The following is a 19,247-nucleotide window of genomic DNA, read 5'->3' on the forward strand; positions in this document are numbered from 1 at the left end:
ATGTGTTATCAGTTGTGTATTATCAACCTAATCTTTAATTTACCTTTCACCGAAGGAATACTCATCGGTATGGCGCGGCAGTACTTGGTATGAAGCACAATCACATTTTGCCTACCACTTTCCAAGCCACACTTGTGACAGTGATAAATCTGAGACGGCGAAGCAAGACTACTACTGACGGCTGTGGCATCTGCCGATGAGTTCTGCGATGACGTATTAACGGCAGATCTGGGCGTCGAAGGAAGTGATGAAGCCGAAGCTAAAGACGATGAAAGACTTCTGCTTCCGACACTCAATCCGGACGAAGAAGAGGCCTGCCCCAGTATTCTGACCTCATGTTTCTTTACCGGAATAACTGGAATTGCTTTACTGGGAGAAACAACTTTCTTACTAGAATTTTTACCCATGGAAGCTGTAATAAACGAAACAATAAATAACTAGTTGGAGCTGCCATACTGAGCCCTCCCTTACCTCTGCCTTTGCTCTTGTCGCCAAAGATATCGGCATAACTTTCGCGTTTTTGTGGCAAATAGTCCTTTGAGTTGACGATGTTTGGATCGCCTCCGGTAGCACGCTCGGCATGCATTACGTCTGCCGGAAACTTCTCCATGTGTTTATTTTTTGCACGATATTGTTCTACAAGACAAGTAAACCCATTACAGTTAGGTTCACCGTATTTCACTGAATTGTATCTACGCCTTACCTAAACCCTTTCTGAGAAATTCGTGTTTCCTACTGCAGTTATATTTATAGATAAAATTAGTATTTTTGACATATTCACTAAAAAAAACAACAAGGTACATTGTTATTGCTCACATCTCATCGAAACTCCTCATCACCAAACTTACTATGAATCTTCATCGAAAAATTTTACGACGGCCAATGGGCGGCGTTTGAGCGTAGAAAGCAAATCCTCGGTCACGCTATCGCCTGCCTTCACCTCGCCAGGCCACCAACAATAGCTGAGCTTTACCCAGACTATGTCGCCATCGTTATATTCACCATCGTCATCCATCATTGCGGTCGGTACCTATTTGTATTGGGGCCTGCCCGGTCTGGAACCTAACACCACTGACCTTGGGGGGCCTCACAATCGGAGTGCAACGTCCGTCGATGTGCACAACGGGTCGGAATGTTCGTCCACGGAAATTGATTCACTATTTAATCCTAAAAAATGGATTAAAACACATGTCAAACCTCATTCAATGGCTATTTTCTTGACCAAAAAGTGCGTTTCGTGTTGAAGAACTAATGAAGAACCTAAAGTTTGCGCGTGTATCGGATTCTAGATAATGGAGGATGTTTCACACTCGATTCTCGATCAGATCATGAATGGAAACGTCTCAGAATTGACTTGGTTCAGCTTGCAAGGCCAATTACATAGTGTTGTATCTCAAAGTTTTCAGAAAAGCAAATAGACTCAATTGGCTTTTGGGTGCAATATCTCTTTCAAGTGAAATATGATATCATTTAGCAACGGCTTAAGATGAATCTACTCACTTCCCATCGTTTTGCTTTGTAACGATTAGCATTAAGCGAGTCGCACAAATTCGTAGGTGGTACAGTCCTAGACAGCTGTTATGAGGGTTGCCTTCTTCCCGTCCGAATCATAGCACAAAGATTTGGGACTAATATCTGACTCTTGGACAAGACTGACGCAATCGTACAATGGTCCAGAACGTTTTAACGATTAACTCACATAATCTGTAGTTTACAAATCACCCGCTCACATCGTTTTTGTAGACGTTGCTCAACGTATCTAAATACCAAGGTAAGAGATTCCCGTAAATGTTTATCCCACATCAACACATCTGCGTTAGTTATGAAAATTTGGTGTTTTATTCTAAAATTTAATCATTTCTGCAAAGTTTGTGAAGTTTTATTAGTTTGAATGTTTCTAAATACTGTAAAACAATGTTTGTAACCAATTAAATTGTTTGTCATCGATTTTCAAATGGTGATATTTTCTATTTTATTGCATGGAGATCACTTTAATTCCAGTAAAATATAATTAAATAATTGCTTTCAAGATGTGAGAGCTTAATTTCTCAAAAAAGTTTGCTAAATAGTCATGTGCCCATCAGGTATCAGAAAACCGGCTCGTTATCCTCCATTTGGGACATTTGTGCCATCGCTATAATAATAGCCTATTTCATCATCTACCTGAGGGAAAAGGAAGGAAATAAGTATAAGGATGGGGATAAGGACAGGTAGGGAAATAGGAAAATAATACCCTGGAAGAAGGTACTAACGCATAGGCGTACCCCAATGGGTTCAAACAGCGCCATGAAAAGGGCACTGTAATAACGCATAATGCGAAAGAGAGCCTATAGCTCTTTACCACAGCGTATTAAGAACAACAGAATATACTGAAGATTCAGGTTTCTGAATTCAGTTTCACTTAATAAGTGTTTACCGACTAGGGGTAGGCGGGGCAATATGGACACCCGGGGCAGAATGGACACCCTCAATATTATCAAATATGCGAACTTTTTTGAACTTTTAATTAATGGAGAATATAGTCCATTTGTCTAAAACGTAGTTTCAGGAAAGAAATATTCGAAATTAAAATTATACTTGATTTTACACGAAAAAGTTGCGTTCTCCGTTTTTTGTGCATGGAAATTATAATTTTCACACCATCTAAAATAAGATTTAGTGATTAATTTATTGCAGGTCGATTAAAACCTGATATTTCTAGAACACATGCAAGTAGTTTTGCTGTATCTACATGCTTAACATGTTTATATTTTCTTCTTTATTATATCAAAAATCAAGTTTGAAAATATCTTCTGCTGCCGGGGCAAAATGGACACTCACCTTTTTGAAAGAAGCGGCCAGAGAAAAATATAGCCTAAATCACAAACCAACCAAATTCTTCGATTTCAGTATATTTTCGGTTAAATATTCACTATAGTAGACATAGGGTGATGCAAATTGATCAAAAAACGACAGCAGTGGAAAATAGTTGTTCTAGGCACAGCTGTACATGCCGACAAAAACGAAGCTTTATCCAAAACAGCCTGAATTTAAATAAACTTAACAAAAATGAACTACTTCGGCGTATTATTCATTCATAATAGTTGTTTTGTAATGAAATGACTTTATAAGTGTAAATAATGTACGAAATTCGTAAAAGTCTCATGGTGCCCATATTGCCCCATGGGGGTGTCCATTCTACCCCGTATGCTTGAAGACGGTCATGAAAAACTAACATTTTTCATAACATTTTTTGAAGTGGATAAATCATTTTTCTTCATGAGCATTCTTATGCAATAGATGCTAAATAGACTTTAAAAGGATACATGTATCAAAAAACTGAACTTTTTTGCCATCTTGCCAGGTAAAGTTGGCAAAAACCTTAGGGTGTCCATATTGCCCCGCCTACCCCTACTCGGAAACGCAGTTGCGCAAAAACTGAACAGTTACATATCAAATGATACCCAGTTCCATAATCGGATTCACTGAAAGACTGATGCAGCCTTAGCTCACGAGAATAAACACCAGCACCTGCTCGACCTTCGAGAAGGGACCCATCAGTGTAACATACGATGCCGTCTGAAATACTTCTCTCCAGATAACCAGATTTCCACTCTCCCGGGAAGGGAAATTCGTGGAAAATGTCCTATATGGAAAATTACAAGCAATTGTTAGATCACTTGGAGCAAGGACAACTTTGTCCCAATTCACCAAAAGTGGAAACAACGAGGTGTGTGTTTGAACTGCGGTTCACAGGAGTTTCCTCTAGTAAACCGAGTACGTAGACGGTAAATGCAAGAAAATGCTTCTTGTTTGAGATGAATGTGTAGTGGGGCAACGTCAAAGAGAACTTCGAGCGCTACCGTAGGAGTTGAAGAGAACGCTCCAGACACCGCCATTAAGGCGAAACTGGAAGCATTTCCTCACTTTTTGGTTTTTGATTTTTTATTAAATAACGAAGCAATATTTCCAAAATCGGTTTTCGTGCACATGTAGAGTAATGGATCAAGGTATCTTCTGAATTTTTGTTGTAGGTAGTGGAAAATGTTTTTCGTTTTTGCAGAAACCATTTTTGAACAAAATTTCACGTTTCTGCGAAAACGGAAAACATTTTCCTCCTCAAAAAAATCAGAAGATACCTTGATCTATACTCTACATGTGCACGAAAACCGATTTTGAAAATATTGCTTCGTTATTTAATAAAAAATCAAAAACCGAAAAAATGAGAAAATGCTTCCAGTTTCGCCTTAAGCACATCCTTTTGAGATGGCCTAATTTTGATTGGACCGTTCTCACTCCGCCATTTTGCCACCACACAAGACATCCATAGACCAATATTGGCCGAACAACAGCTGTGTAAATCCATTTGATATACTTGGGTTTTAGAGCCCAAGTTGTGCCAAAGGTTCGCCGGCATTGCCCGAAGGCCATACAAGCTTTCTTGATTCTGAATCAAGAATAACTCCAACGTACCTGTTCAGTCACATTGATTTCAGAGACAAAGAGACGCAAAGCCATTACGGTTTCGCCTCTCTGTAAAAAGAAAAATACCGTGAAGGTACCATATTTGACACGGGTCCAACATTGACGCACTTTTCAATATTTCCTAGCATAACTTGACTGGCGTAGAGTAGCATTCAAAACTCAATTGTTTAAACTTTATTTACGTTTACTCTTAGCATCCTTGTTCCGTGAACAAATAGGGATCTTTACCGCTTCTTTTAGCAACTCACAAACTCCGATGTTGGGTGTGACGACAGCTTTAAGCTGAAATAGTTTTTTATTGTTATTTGCATGTTTAGATTCAGTAGTGAAAACTTACAATTTTCGGTGTGCCCTTTTAGGGTAATTTCAACGTGTCTATCCGTAATGTTCGTCTAGCTATAGGATCTGTGTTTAGGTTAAGGTAAGAAAAAGTTTCTTTTCTAGTCTATAACAACTTACTGCTGTGATAAACCACTGTGATAACTAGAGCAAACTGTTATAATAGATTTAGGTATTTATAGTACGTTTGCACGGCATTCTTGAAGTAGCACCGTGGGATTCGCAGGTCTTCGATTTTACGGAACAGATCGGTCCACCTTATCCAGCGGTCGAATATTTCTTCTGGCAGTCTTTCATCCCATTGTAGTCCAGTGCGCCACACGTCCTGAAGAAGGATCTTTCCGTGAACAAGGTATACGGCTAGAAGTCCCAGTGGGTCGAATATCCCCATCAGGCATTTCAAAACTTGTCGTTTCGTGGGCCGCTCTCCTGAATCTATCACTTTCTGAATTTCTTCCTTCATTTTAATCGAAAAACAGAGGTTATCTTCTGCTGTTTGCCATAGCATTCCAAGCACTCGATCGCCATACTCCGTCGCAGGCAGGCACAGGCTCTTGCTTTCCTCCGGGTTCTCTTCATTCAGCCCACGAAGCACTTCCACACTGTTCGACAGCCAATTTCTTAATTGAAAACCTCCTTCTTGATGTATCAACCGAATTTCTTGTGCCACACGTTCCGCCTCTTCCTCGTTCTCGAAACTATCGAGGTAATCGTCCACATAATGGTTTTTCAAAATTCCCTCGACGGCCGTGGATAATTGTTGATGAATTCTTCGGCATTCCTGTTCTTAACATACTGCGCCGACGCTATCGAACACGTTGATCCAAAGGTCGCGACATTCATGACGTAGATTTCAACTTGGTCCAAAGAATCACTTCGGAATAAAACACACTGAGAATGACGATCCTCTTCACAAATCAACAGTTGGTGTAACATCTCTTTGATGTCAGCCGAAACTCCTACCTTGTACTGTCGAAAACGAGACAGAACTGCCGGTAGCGAAGTCAGTTGATCGGGTCCCTTCAGTAACATGGTATTTAAAAAAGACAATTACACCGTCTTCGACCTTGCGGCCTCTACAGACTGAACAATACTAACATTTGACAACGGACAACACATATAACACCCAGTGGCCCAGTGGGGAATTTTTCGTCCGACGAAAAGTTTTCCCCGACTGGAGCGGGAATCGAACCCACACTCCGAGGCTTACGAGACACCTAAACGACTGACGCCGCTAACCGCTCGGCCACGAAGCCCACAGCGATATTCCATCTACCTTAGCAGCTGCATCCCATATGAGACGAACTTTTCCTGGTTTCCTTGGGTTCGTTACTACGCCCAACGGCAAATACCATACTTTCTTCGGGTCTGCTTCTGTTAATTCTTTCTCCGTTGCTCGATACGCGTAACCCTTCGTCTGATACTCTGCTATCTGCTTCTTCAGGTTGGTTGCCAGCTCCGGATCCTGGATCATCTTGCGCTCGAGGCACTCAAGCCGCTTGATCGCCATCGTATAGCTGTCCGGAAATTCGATATTGTCATATTTCCACAGCAAGCCCGTTTTGAACTGCTTGCCCACTCGGAGTGTAGTCCGTTCCATGATGATCCTGGCACGCTTATCTTCTTCGGATTCCTATGCAGCAGCCGGCTTAACTCCTGCATCTTCCAAAGTAAAATAATCCTTCACCGTATTATGCAGTTCTTGAACGTTTTCACATTCGCAGGCATGGAGATTTAGAGAGTGAGTCTTGGAGTGAGTAGAATCCTTAGGCGAGCCACCGAAGATGCACCAACCTAATCTGGTCTTCACAGCGATAGGTTCGGACTGCCTGCCTTCTCTCACTTGCAGAGGAACAGTGAGGTTCGCGTTGTTTACGCCAATCAACAAGCGAGGAACGGCTTTCTCGTAGCTGACGATCGGTAATCCTTGAAGGTATCGGTAGCGCTGGCACAGTTCGTCGTAGTTCAGACTCTGTTTCGGTAAAGTGAGTTCTTTCACAGTACGAATGTCATTGAGGGAATGTTGCTTTTGGCTGCTCACTCCCTGTATTGAAATACGTACTTGTTTTGATTCAGACTCGACTCGTGTGACATTTCCTGTCCATTTTAAACATAATGGCTTTGTACAGCCATCGATTCCCAACTGCTCTACTAGACTGCGTTCGATGAGAGACAGATCTGAACCGTCGTCCAAGAATGCAAAGGTTTCTACAGTGCCACGAGGACCGGAGACGACAACCGGAATGATACGAAATAGAAGAGCCTGTTTGTATTGCCGATGGGTATGGTTTTGCACTGTCGACATTCCTTGTGTTGGCCGTTCAGTTGCACTGGATCGATTAGAGTGCAACAGCGTGTGGTGACGATATTCACACCCATCGATTCCACACTGCATTGCATTCCTGCAGATTCTCCTTCCATGTGTGTTTAGACAGCTCCGACACAGGCCATTATTTTGTGCAAACTTCCACCGATTATCTACCGTATACGATTTAAACGTTGAACAATCCGCTATACGGTGGCCAGGTTTCTTACAGCAGACACACACCCGCTCTTTCTCTCGCACTATTTCACTCTCTGGTCCTGTTTCACTGATATGAGCATTCACCGTTCCCTTTCGCTTTGTCTTCTGTTGGTTGCCGCTGTCCCCACCGACGTACATTGTTACTCGGCTGACTGCTGTTACGACGCGTAGCATGAAGTCTCCAAACACCTTTAGGTTGACCACCGGATGATGCTGCATATAGTCCGCCCACTGCAGTTTGGTGTGCGCAGGCAGCTTTTCAACTAGCTCCATCAACAACGTCGGGTTCGAAAGATGCTCTTGTTGTCCGGCGGCTTCCAAATGGTCGCAGAGACTGCGTACCGCTATGCCAAAATCGATAATAGTCTCCAACTTCTCCGCCTTCGGTGCTGGAACACTGCGCACTTTTTGTAACTGAGCACTAATTAACAATTCTGGTCGGCCGTACAACAAACGCAGCGTGTCAATCACTTAGGGAACTGATTCGGGGAGCAACAATCGACTTCTAACGGATTCGTACGCGGGACCCTTCAAACACCGTTGGAGACGTGCGAGGTTTTCCGCACTATTGTATCCACATGCTAACGAACTGTTCGTGAAGCTGCTGATGAATATCGGCCAGTCAGCAGGATCACCAGAAAACGTCGGTAGCTCACGTGACATTACTTGACGCGCGGCTAACTGCGAGGGGGAGGGAGTGAATTGATCAACGGTCGGCAGTCCCGACGGCGGGGGAACTTGGCCAGCGCATTGTACCGGATATGCTTGTGGCACTTGGCCAACATTCGGTAGTCCCGCGAGTGGGGGAACCTAAAAGGGCACACCTAAAATTGTAAGTTTTCACTACTAAATCTAAACATGCAAATAACAATAAAAAACTATTTCAGCTTAAAGCTGTCGTCACACCCAACATCGGAGTTTGTGAGTTGCTAAAAGAAGCGGTAAAGATCCCTATTTGTTCACGGAACAAAATCTTCAAGAATCTCTGCGGTTGCGGTCACACCGCGGGGAAGTGCTGGCAGTAACAATCCTAATCGAAAAAAGTCCATATTTGATTATTAAAACACGTAAATAAAAAAAAAATTCTAAAATTCATCCACCGTGTGCCTGTGCGTCATTTTTTCCCTTTTTTCCAATCCTTAGCTGAAGTGCTAAATATTTGTCATCAGTTTTCAAGCAAAATATGTGTTGTTTTACAACTATTTTGTTAAAAGCTATAAGAAATAGGTTATTAACCTTAAAATATTGTTCAAAATGTTTTCAATTTCAGGTTTTTGGTATATTATTGTATGAATATCTTGTGCGTCAAATTAGGCACACTGTGTTCCTAATTATTTTCAGAGTAAAATATGTCATCGACCATAAGCTGTAAAGACTTCAGATTGAAAGCGGTAAATTTATAAACAAGGGAGCATTACAGACATCACGCGAAGCCGTGGTGTCAGTGGGAGTATAAATATTTAGCTATTAGGGGGTTGCTCATAAATTACTTAAACTTTTATAGACAAGAGGGATCTGACTAAGTCTACATTACAAGCATTTGTTTCTATACAATAGGCAAAAGGTAAATGGGGTATTGAAGGTTTAGCCACAGAGAAACAGACGTAACACTTAGAACAAACTTCATCAAAAATCATCGTCACGAAAACATAATCGCGCAATGCTAAATGTACTGTGTTTGGTCGGGCCGCCACTAGATGGCGGTAGTGAGCAAACGTCAAACAAGAGCAAAAACGATGCCAGCGCCGCGAGTGGCCAATCGACCTACTACTGAATATTTGAATTACACGTTAAAAAGGTGATCGATGGGAAGCGATGAGAGTGTGACGTCTGTTTCTCTGTGGTTTAGCTGCGTTGATGTTAGTTTACGTGATTTATGAGTAGCCTCAATGTATAAAGAAAGAAGGGCGCTTCCATCTAATCCTCATTTTGCTCAATGGGGAAGAGATGTTTCAGCCTAATCTAAAGCTCTATGCGATAATCGGAACACATTATTCGAATTTTTGGGTCATTCAAATATTACATAACACTAAAATCAAAAGCCTATCCAATTCACGTACCCTGGGGTGCCCTAATTTCGCGCGGGTCCAAATTTCGCTCACTGAATATTTAGAGAACATAATCATAGAACTAATCGTTGCATTGTCCAAATTTTTCTTTAGATAGTATAGTTAAAGTGAAATTGGGACAATTGAACAATTGTTTTTATGATTATGATGTCTATATATGATCAGTGAGCGAAATTTGGACCCGCGCGAAATTAGAGCACCCCACGGTAATAACTTTTGGTAGTAGAAGTGTATGTTTTTGTACGGATTATAATACTGTGGTAGTGCTCCATATCGTTGAGTATTTTGTGAACGACCTTTTTTTTTAAAAGTCCGAAATAATTCGTACTGCGTCCATATTATAAGCTTATCCAAACATTGAAAGCAAAAAAAAAAATGGCAGTTTATCAGAAAAACACGATTTTTGTTCGAACGCGTCAAATAAGGAACACATGCGTCAAATTAGGCACACAGGCAAAAACGATGCGTAAATTTAGGTACCTCTAGTGCTCCACGAAAAAGTTGTATAACATAATAAAATATACGTGAATCAACTTTCAACTTATTTTTCTCATATTGTGTAACGGATCGACTATCACGGTACAAAATTTCGTCATAATCGGTTGAGTTTTCATTTTTAACAGGTGTTTGAATTCAATATTTTCTTAACCACGTCAAATATGGTGCCTTCATGGTACCTGGTAGATACGTCATGGTTGTCACCATGACAGAAAGACGACGCATATGCTTTAACCTTAAACCTGACACTATTGTAACAGTCTCAGATTCCAGATAATCTTTATTAAACCCAATCTAATATAACATTTGTTGAACTATATCTAAAGCAAGTAGCCTGAATTGAAATTATACTAGTTTTCCAACTGCAGGTATATTAAGTAATATCGATTGAACTTAAAACTAATAAAAATGTTATGTTTATAACAAACGTAAAACCTAAGATATTCGATACGATTTTTCCAAACGTTGTTAGCAAGTTCACTAAAATCGTGAGTAATAATGTGCACCTATGATGTTATAACCGGATACATAAGTGACCCGATTTTGTCAGCCCTTTTCCGGAACACATTTTTTGCTCCCCTCAAAGATTTTAACAGATATTCACACCTTTTATTCTTCTATCTTCTGCCTTTCAGCAGTAGTTTGGTGATGATCTTGAATGAATTGGTCAAAGTTTGACCATTAGATAATGAGAACAAAAAGTTCATCGTAAAATGGGGCTGACAAAATCGGGTCCGTACTGTATTGCAGACTTCGCCCCAAATTGGACTACCACACTATTTTTAGTACGCCTAAAAAGTGTGATAAAAATGCACATTTACCTCGGATCGTCTCGACGTCTTCGGTGCACTTATTCCTTAATTTACAAGGAATATGTGTACCGAAGACCCCAATTTGATCCGACGTGACCCTGCGCTGCAATCACACTTTGAAGGTGTGTGCACACTATTGTGTCAGTCCAATTCGGAGCGCAGTCAGCAATATTATGAATAATAAAGAATTAACGTATTGTAGCTTGAAGCTGACACGATCCAGAAAAGACGTTTGCTATCGAAATCACAATATTCCTCAAACCCCAAACATTTTGCAACGTAAATTACTAAAACAACGAAAAATGGATGAAGTGCATTCACTGAAAGGTATATTTTATCCTTTTTACATGCAAGTTTTCATTGTAATTGTAATTTATTAGCAATACGATAACCTATTAGCTTAAGCTTTACATCGGGTCAAGGAAAAGTTTCATTAGAAACTGTAACAACTATATGATGGTTTTTTTTTGTATCAATCACTGTAATACTGTTTTCAATAATAAAACCCGATACATCATCATAAAACAACTTTTAATTAGGCATGATATTTACTCAAATTAACATTGTTAAGACCATGAGAAATAAAATCCACTAAAGCTGAATGTACTGCATGGTTTCATTTTATAATTAAATAACATTCCTCGAAAACACTGAAATCGCCAGTGACACGACATGACACCCAAATTTTCACCGCAAATTGTTGTTGCATTTCCTGGGGGCTCACTCAATCCTTTCACCGAATCCAGAAAAGAGTAGCCACCTTCAAACGTCAGATGAAAATATTCGGGTAGGCATACTCCCCATCACTCGCAGCAACCTCTGCTGGCGTCGTAACAAAGAGCCAACACTTGCTAGCGAACGTTGTTTTCACTCCTCTTCCGGGGGTTTCCGCCGGACATTTCATCCGGGAAAGATAAAATAAATCCAAACTTACGGTTCTATGCAGCTAAAACAAAGGCCATCGAAGCCAGCGGTGGAAAAAACTTGTCAACCTTTTCAGCGAACGCAATGTCCTCCCGCATCAGTATTTTTTCTTCTCGGTGATGACAGTGATGGCTGAGTGTGCGAATCAAATTTCTGTCGCCACAGCCAATCAGTCCCCCATCGTCCGCAGGGACGCGGTGTTTTTCTTTCGCCCAGCGAGCTTCCACCCGGCGAGCACCGCATCCAAAACAACCCGAATCCGATTCCGGATGTTGTCCTGCACTCGAAACGCACTATTTTACCACTTTTTGAACCGGATTTGCACCTTTTTGCGACGAATAATCTTGTTGACGACAATCAATCCGAGCTAAATTTTCCAACTTGCACTGCCATTTTGACGTCGGGTCCAAGCGGTACTTGGGCGGATTAGGTCTACTCGGGCGTTAGGTCAACCGCGGGGCTTTTTGACAGGTTTTTGTTTACGATATGCGAGAGGGATTTGCCGATTTGCTCACCCGCGATGGGTGGGCGTAGGCGTAGGCACACTAAAAAGCGTGCGATCATATTGTCGTCGCGGTTGAAACCCGGAGTTTCCCCACACCAGACAATCGAATTTTCTCAAAATCCATACGTGAAACCTAACGTCGGACGTAGTACGCTGGATAGCGGACCTGGCCCTCCATCCAGCGCACTGTGCCCGACGTACGTCCGACACACGGTTTAGGAGAAAACTCGATTTTCGCGTGTCAAAAATTCCGATTTTCAACTGCACGAACAATAATACATCTAGGGGCAAGACACTGTGCAAACGAGAGCAACTCTGATGAATTTTGAGGTACTCTTGGTATTGATGATCGATGAAATTCGTAAAAAGACATCCCCAAAACTGCAATTTTCATGCAGCATACGCAACATTTTGCAGTTTGACATTGGTGTCAGATCACACTTTGGTATAAATGGGAGAAAATCTGAGGAACTGTGAGAAATTCTGAACAACACTTCGATCACAGATTTTTTCTCGTTAGATCTGTCCTGCCCCTAGAAACAGACCCATTCAAATTATTTATTGCAGTAGAATTTTTCATCACTTGACAGCTGAAACTTTTTTTTAATGATTTCTAAGATTGCTGCTAGGATTGCTGAGATTTTGTTTCCTAATTTCAGTTCAGCATGGGGCACAAATACTGTCAATTTTTTTATAGCAGCCGCCATTATGGCTAGCGTGGAAAGCTGGATACTATAGAACGATTTTTATTTGATTAAATACGATTGAATTTGCATACACTGAAATAAATTTTGTTGTAGTTTCTACCGAATCCATGGTAAAATTAAGAATTGCACCAACGATTTTCAACCGAATGCAAAATTCTGTTAATTGTACTGAAACATTGCCATGCGTGTCGTACCATTGACTGAAAACATTCTTGATGCTAATATGTTGGCATTGTAAATTCGCCCACGTCGACTTGAATGTTGCGCGTCTTAGATAAACCTCGAGATAAACGTGGTCAAAATTACAATAACAAAATAGTAGCATCAAGAATGTTTTCAGTCAACGGTACGGCACGCATGGTAATATTGACAAATGTTTCAGTACAATTAACAGAATTTTGTATTTGGTTGAAAATCGTTGGAGCAATTCTTAATTTTACCATGGATTCGGTAGAAACTACAAAAAAATTTATTACAGTGTACGTTTTAACCACAGACAAACAGACGTAACACTTCGAACATTTTTCTATTCAAATTACAGTCACGGAAACATATTCGCCCAATGCTAAAAGGACTAAGTTTGGCCGACCATCAACTAGGTGGCGGTAGTGAGCAAGCGTCAAACTCGAACAAAAACAATACGAGCGCCGCGGTTGGGCAGTTGGCCAACTATCAAATTTTGAAAAAAACGCCGTTAAATTGGTGAACGATGGGAATTATCAGAGTGTTACGTCTGTTTGTCTGTGTTTTAACCATTTTAATAAAATAGGATTTAATTTTTGTTTTTGGAATAAGGCAATCCATGACGACTTTTCGCGATGGGGGTGACAGCCAAAACTGTAAACATAGTGTGAGTACAACTTAACAAAATTTCGTCAAGTGTCGTCGGTGCTTAACAAATTCCTTTGTGTTCAACTCGAGGTTCAACTGTCACCCCGATCATCGATTGTCAAAAATACATGGTAAACAAAAAAAATCAGCTGATCGCATCTGTCTCATGGATTGCCTTAGGGTCTGTTCCAATGAGCCATTTTACGAGTGATAACAATGTTGATGATGATATTGGTTTTCACGGGTTATTGGACGCTACCTCCTGTCAAAATTCATTCATAAAATCGGCTCGTAAAATGGACTATTGGAGAATTAAAATTTATGTTTACTTAAATTTGACAGTTCGGCACTTAAACTTGACAGTTCTCCTAAGGAAATAATTATCAAACTGTCAAGTTTATGTGAAAATTAATTTTAATTCGCCAATTGGAACGGACCCTTATTTCATAAATCGTTTCCCGATATGTAGGAAATGTATTCGACCTAATCAAATCGAGCTCCTGACTTGATCGAAACTTCGAGATTATACCAATTATTTTATATCAAATGGAAAGACACCTTCCCCAAACTTTGTTGGCTCAGCTCGGTTCACACTATTTTTTTCGTTTTCGCGCTTTCTTGTTTTCACATGTTTTGTTTATTTTTAAATATTCGCAGATAAACCGGTATTTTTGTCGTGCAATTTAAACCGCTGAAAATCCTTTTAAATTCGTGTAATCCTTGCTAGAAAATGTTCAAAAATCGGAAATCCACACTACTAGCGAAGAAATCGTCCGAACTGAGTGCAATTCGCGAAGCCGTTAGTGATGCCAGTGCAACAGCCACCTCGCCCAGTCAGAAGATCCGACGGTTGGACAGTGCTGGTGCAGCAGCAGCCTTTCCACCGACCGAAGCCGACGACGACCCCTTCGGAAGCCAGTTCTCGGTTCCGGCCAGTCAGATGAACAGCCAGCGGCGGTACCTTTCGCAGCGGAGCAATTTGCAGAAATCGCAAAGTGCGCGCACCTCGCGCCGCATGCCAACCAACTATTTCGAAAGTGTGCTGCTCAAGTGCCAGCTGGATCTGGACGCGGATCCGGCGTCGGTGGTGCTCCGCTGCGAACCGATCGGGTTCGTGCGGACGTTGCGGAACATGCTGCGGGGAAGCGGCGACTACCCGAAGAACATCAAGGATTTCGTGCACGGGTTGGAGCAGGTGGGTATTGACATTGAACATAACGATAGCGAAGGCGTACTAACGAAGTAACGGTCAATTTCAGGCAAGTAAGAACCGGGACAGCTTCCGGAAGTTGCTGGAATGCTGCCAGATGCAGAGTCAAACGAGTGGGGAGGTGAGACCGATTCAGGAGAGTGTGATGAAGATGCTGCTGTGCGTAGACTTCATGCAGGAGGAACTGATACGGATGTTGTTCGGGTATGTGGAGCGAGTGGCCGAGGAAGAGGTTGGGGTGAATATGATCGGGCTGGTTTTGTCGCAGATTAAGTTTATAGATCATACGGCACATGGGGGGCTGGTGTTCGACAAGTATTTTGAGGTACTGGGGCGGACTAGGAATGCTCAGTTGCTGAGGGAAGCGATCGGGGCGTTGGAGGATGTTATCGATGTTCCGAAGCAGGACATGGCGTTCCGGAAGATTCTGGAGTTGTTTCCGAGAGCGGGGGATTTGTTTAGCGTGACGAATGTGACCGTGTTTTGCGAGATGAGCTTGAGCGGGGCGACGCTGAGGATGACCCGACAGAAGATGGTAGATTTTGTAGAGGCTGGGTGTGCGGTGGACATCTATCCTCTGTTAGTTCGGTTCATGTTGAAGTTCAACAGTAACGAAGTGGATGGGCTTCATGAGAATATCCGAGAGATACGATTGATCGTGGATAGTCTTGTTCGAGTTGGTCTAGATTCATCCGTTGAGAAATGTCTACGAGAGATCTTTCAGATCATCTACCAGGCCTTGACCGTGTCGGCTGTGTTGTACGAGGCATGGGTGAAGTTCTGCCGGCTGTTGACGGACGAGGAATCGCACATGGCATTGGATCTCTTGGTGCTTCTAATGATGCTGACTGTGAACGAAATCAAAAGTAATGCCATCCAGAAAATTCTAATCAATAAGATCAAGAAAGGTCATCTGGCTATTTCACATATGAAAACCTTGACGAAGGATTTCGGATGTGTTCTGAATGTTCACATGGACTGCGTGTTGGACTTTGTGGAGTCCTGTCTCAAGGAACGGCAAGCGGATGTTTGTGAGTTCGGAGTGCTGTCGATGAGTTACCTGTTCTCCGCAAACAACCTCAACAATCGGATGGTGTTGAACAAGTTGGTTGGCTTCATGTGCGAAATGGCCTTGATCAACGAGGGGCAACGGAATGATCATTTGATCGCTACATGTATGAATGCCCTGTCGAGCATCTACGAAAGCTATCCCAATGACATTCGCAACAATGCGCACATCCTGCTGAAGATCATGGATATTTCAATGGATTTGAACCTGCAACAGTATCGCACAGCGGTGAGCCTTATCTGCGAGGCGATCCATGTTCCTGACAGGCCCCTAAACGATAACGAAACATGGGATAGTCTGAACATCGTGATCAAGAAGCAATTGTTGAGTAACAATAAGGTCGTCAAGAAGAAAGGAGTCATCGGAGTGGTTCGGTTGATTCGCCATCTGCTGAAAACGTCCACCGGAAATGAAGAGCTCCCAAACACTTTTGATTCCGACCGGACCATCGACACGGTTAGTGACATTCCCACGGCGTCCGGCCGTGAGATCGGCAACATGATGAACATGCTCTTCACATCTGCCAACGAGTCCTCGGATATCCTGGCGCTCTGCTACGACGAGCTGGCTGAAATGCTGCACGACTTTGAACGGAAGTTCGGAAAACCCGAAAAAGCCTTCACCATCTGGCTGTGCGATGTTCTAACAAACGAATTCCAGAACTACTTTATCATCGAAGAGATCCCTCAAGGTGACGTCGTCCAATATTCCAAGAAGCTATGCATCAACGATGCAGCCGACCTGGAGAATACGAATGCAGAAGCCTACGCCATAGCCGTCAACATTACGGAGAACATGTTGGCGTACAACAGTCGATACTCCACGATGTGCTTCTTTCTGTCCATGTTCAAGTTGGTGAAGGCCCTGCAACTGATTCGTTACGACGGTAACCTGGAGTCGATCAATGCTCTGTTAGGATGCGCCATCGTCGTACCGTCGTTCTACGATGAACCTGACGAGAAGCATCTGGTTGAAACATTCGAAGAAGACGTCTGCCGGCAGCTCCTGGACGCGTATTTCTATATCGCCAACTGGTTTCGGGAATTGATCAATGCCTTTGTCCTACAGCCAGATCAGCTAATCCACCGGAAAGTCCTGGAACGGATAACGGCTCTGGTTCAACTAGAACGACGTCTCGCAGCATTACTGCGAACTGTGGACTTTGATTACTTTCCTCCGATTTGCGACTTTTCCGACGATACCCAAAAGAAATCCCTGCGATCGGCTAAGGAATCATCCTCCAAACAGAACATAACTCTCAACGCGACAACGAAGACTCAATTGGATTCCACCGCCAAGCCGCGTCCGTCGGAATCTTCCGAGTTTGATGGCGAAACACTGTTTGTCCGCTACCGACGAGGATTCAGATCTATAGACTGTCAAGTGATACAACTTTTCCGCGAATCGGTACTTTTGTCTCATACTCTGCCGAGCGATAAACTTGGCGAATGTTTAGGTTTAATCGAGTATCGCTTCTTGCTGGAAACTTTCGCAACCGAAATCGAGGCTAAAACAGGATCTCGTCTGAAACTCAGTGATCTTCTTGAAGTACTCCCTTCTATCGTTGACAACTACACTAAAATCAACACTAAGCGACGAGATGTTCAGCACTCCACGGATCCGGATCTCCAATCCGAATACAAAGCACTGACTTGTTGTTCAAATCTGTCCCTCCGATTGTTCACTGGAATACTTCTTTCGGTGAACAATTCCAAGCCAGTAATTCAACACAAAGCCCTGCAAGCTTTTAACAAACTCGCCGACTCTTCGGATAAAAGCTGCCAAACCGATGAAGATCTCGTAGAACTCATCCTGTCAACCGAATTGACCCATAAGAATGCTTTCAAAGATCTGAACAACGCTCACTGCCTCTACAAATTCGGTTGCGCCCTGAACCGCGTATTCCCAAATCCAAACAATCCATCAACCATCGCCACGTTCTGCCAAAAGTTCGTTTGCTCACACTTCGTTCCCAAAACCGGCACCGCTCTCCAACTATCCCAGCTGCTCCAAGGCCTCTTCACCGTCGTGGACTTCCCCAAGATCAAACGACTCACCAAAGCGCTCGCCGACGACCTCACCTCCTCCAAAACCGACGACAAGCTCTTCTCCGGCCTTCAACGCTCCCAGTACGCTCTCCTCTTCAAAGAACTCACCAAATCCTTCATCAAATGCGTCCAATCCGAACTCCGCTCGCGCCGCACCACCGTCCAAAAGTTCGTCCTCTGGGAACAATCGTCGGAAATCCTCAAGCAATTCTCCGAGGTCTCCAAGCACGCCGACAACTTCAAAATCTACTCCTGCTACATGCGCTACTCCCACACCTACCTCAAGCTCTTCCAGCAAAGCGGTCTCCGCACGATGGAAGACATCCTCAAAGTCTCGGCCGATCGCGTGAGCCACCTACTGAGCACCCTACAGCACAGCACGCGCTACCTGCATAACATCTGCTGCCACTCAAAGAACACCAAACAAAACAGCCTGGCAGCCCAAATCCCCTTCATCCGGGAAACGGTCGAAAACCTAATCTACAGCGTAAAAGCCGTCCTGGCGGCGAACGATTGCGCCTCGGTGTTCTGGATGGGTAACCTCAAGAACAAGGATCTCAAGGGGGATCTGATCGTATCGCAACTGGACGCAGCCGAAAACGAACTGGAAATGAGCGATCCGGACTCGGACATTGCGGACTTCCTTAGCGATGGCGATGACGACGACGGAGAGGAACGGCCGGCTGCTGCGGTTGCTTTAGGCAAGGGAGGCTCCGAAGGAAAGTCATCGCAGAGTAAGTGCTTCTGATGGGTTGCGCATGGAGGACAGCTGTTAGTTGAAGGTTGGTGTTCATGTCGATTGTGTTTTATCACTTTATAAACTTTATGCTTTTTTCATTTTCAGATTCTACTTTAAGTTAAGTTCCTGTTATGTACAAAGTAACTTCGAAAGATCAACAAAATTTCGCACAATCTTCGTCGAAACAGTAGTCGTTACATATTATTCGTCTTCGAAATCCCATGCACCTTAATCGTGACAGGTAAGTTCTTTACATGTACAGAATCATATAATTTTAAGACTTTATTGAACAAGTCTTCTTTCAAAGTGAATTCACTGAGGTAATTGAAGAAATTAGAGACTACAATATCGTCCACCAGTATGGTTGCGCTCGGGAGTTCCTCTTTCGTAGCCACCATTCCCTCCATGCCATCTCAATGATGATGATGATAGATGCCATTCTAGAGAGTCCAACGGCTGCTTATTCAGCGGAGGCTAGTCTTGCCCAGAGATGCAACGGTTATTCCTT

General features: G+C 42.9%; 2 protein-coding genes across 6 annotated transcripts in view; one reads left to right on the forward strand and one right to left on the reverse strand.

Annotated features, from left to right (window-relative positions):
- Nucleotides 1-12,079, reverse strand: part of LOC115253755 (mucin-17) — a 46,877-nt gene extending 34,798 nt beyond the window's left edge. For 4 of the 5 annotated variants that reach the window (XM_062855690.1, XM_062855688.1, XM_062855691.1 and 1 more), the window contains exons 1-5: nucleotides 11,956-12,079; nucleotides 849-1,167; nucleotides 704-780; nucleotides 472-636; nucleotides 44-412 (exon numbers count right to left, since the gene is read on the reverse strand). In XM_062855690.1, the coding sequence (XP_062711674.1) occupies nucleotides 44-412; nucleotides 472-636; nucleotides 704-780; nucleotides 849-1,018 (781 nt within the window). In that variant the 5' untranslated portion in view covers nucleotides 1,019-1,167; nucleotides 11,956-12,079. The other variant, XM_062855689.1, reaches the window with a different exon arrangement.
- A 2,209-nt stretch (nucleotides 12,080-14,288) lies between these two features.
- Nucleotides 14,289-18,971, forward strand: LOC109416413 (Fanconi anemia group D2 protein homolog). Its single transcript, XM_019690478.3, has 3 exons — nucleotides 14,289-14,868; nucleotides 14,933-18,782; nucleotides 18,845-18,971. The coding sequence occupies exons 1-2, from the start codon at nucleotides 14,404-14,406 to the stop codon at nucleotides 18,746-18,748; spliced, it is 4,281 nt and encodes a 1,426-aa protein (XP_019546023.3). The 5' UTR covers nucleotides 14,289-14,403; the 3' UTR covers nucleotides 18,749-18,782; nucleotides 18,845-18,971.
- The last annotated feature ends 276 nt before the right edge of the window (nucleotides 18,972-19,247 follow it).

This window comes from Aedes albopictus, chromosome 3 (genome assembly GCF_035046485.1).
Source record: "Aedes albopictus strain Foshan chromosome 3, AalbF5, whole genome shotgun sequence".
Taxonomy (NCBI): domain Eukaryota; kingdom Metazoa; phylum Arthropoda; class Insecta; order Diptera; family Culicidae; genus Aedes; species Aedes albopictus.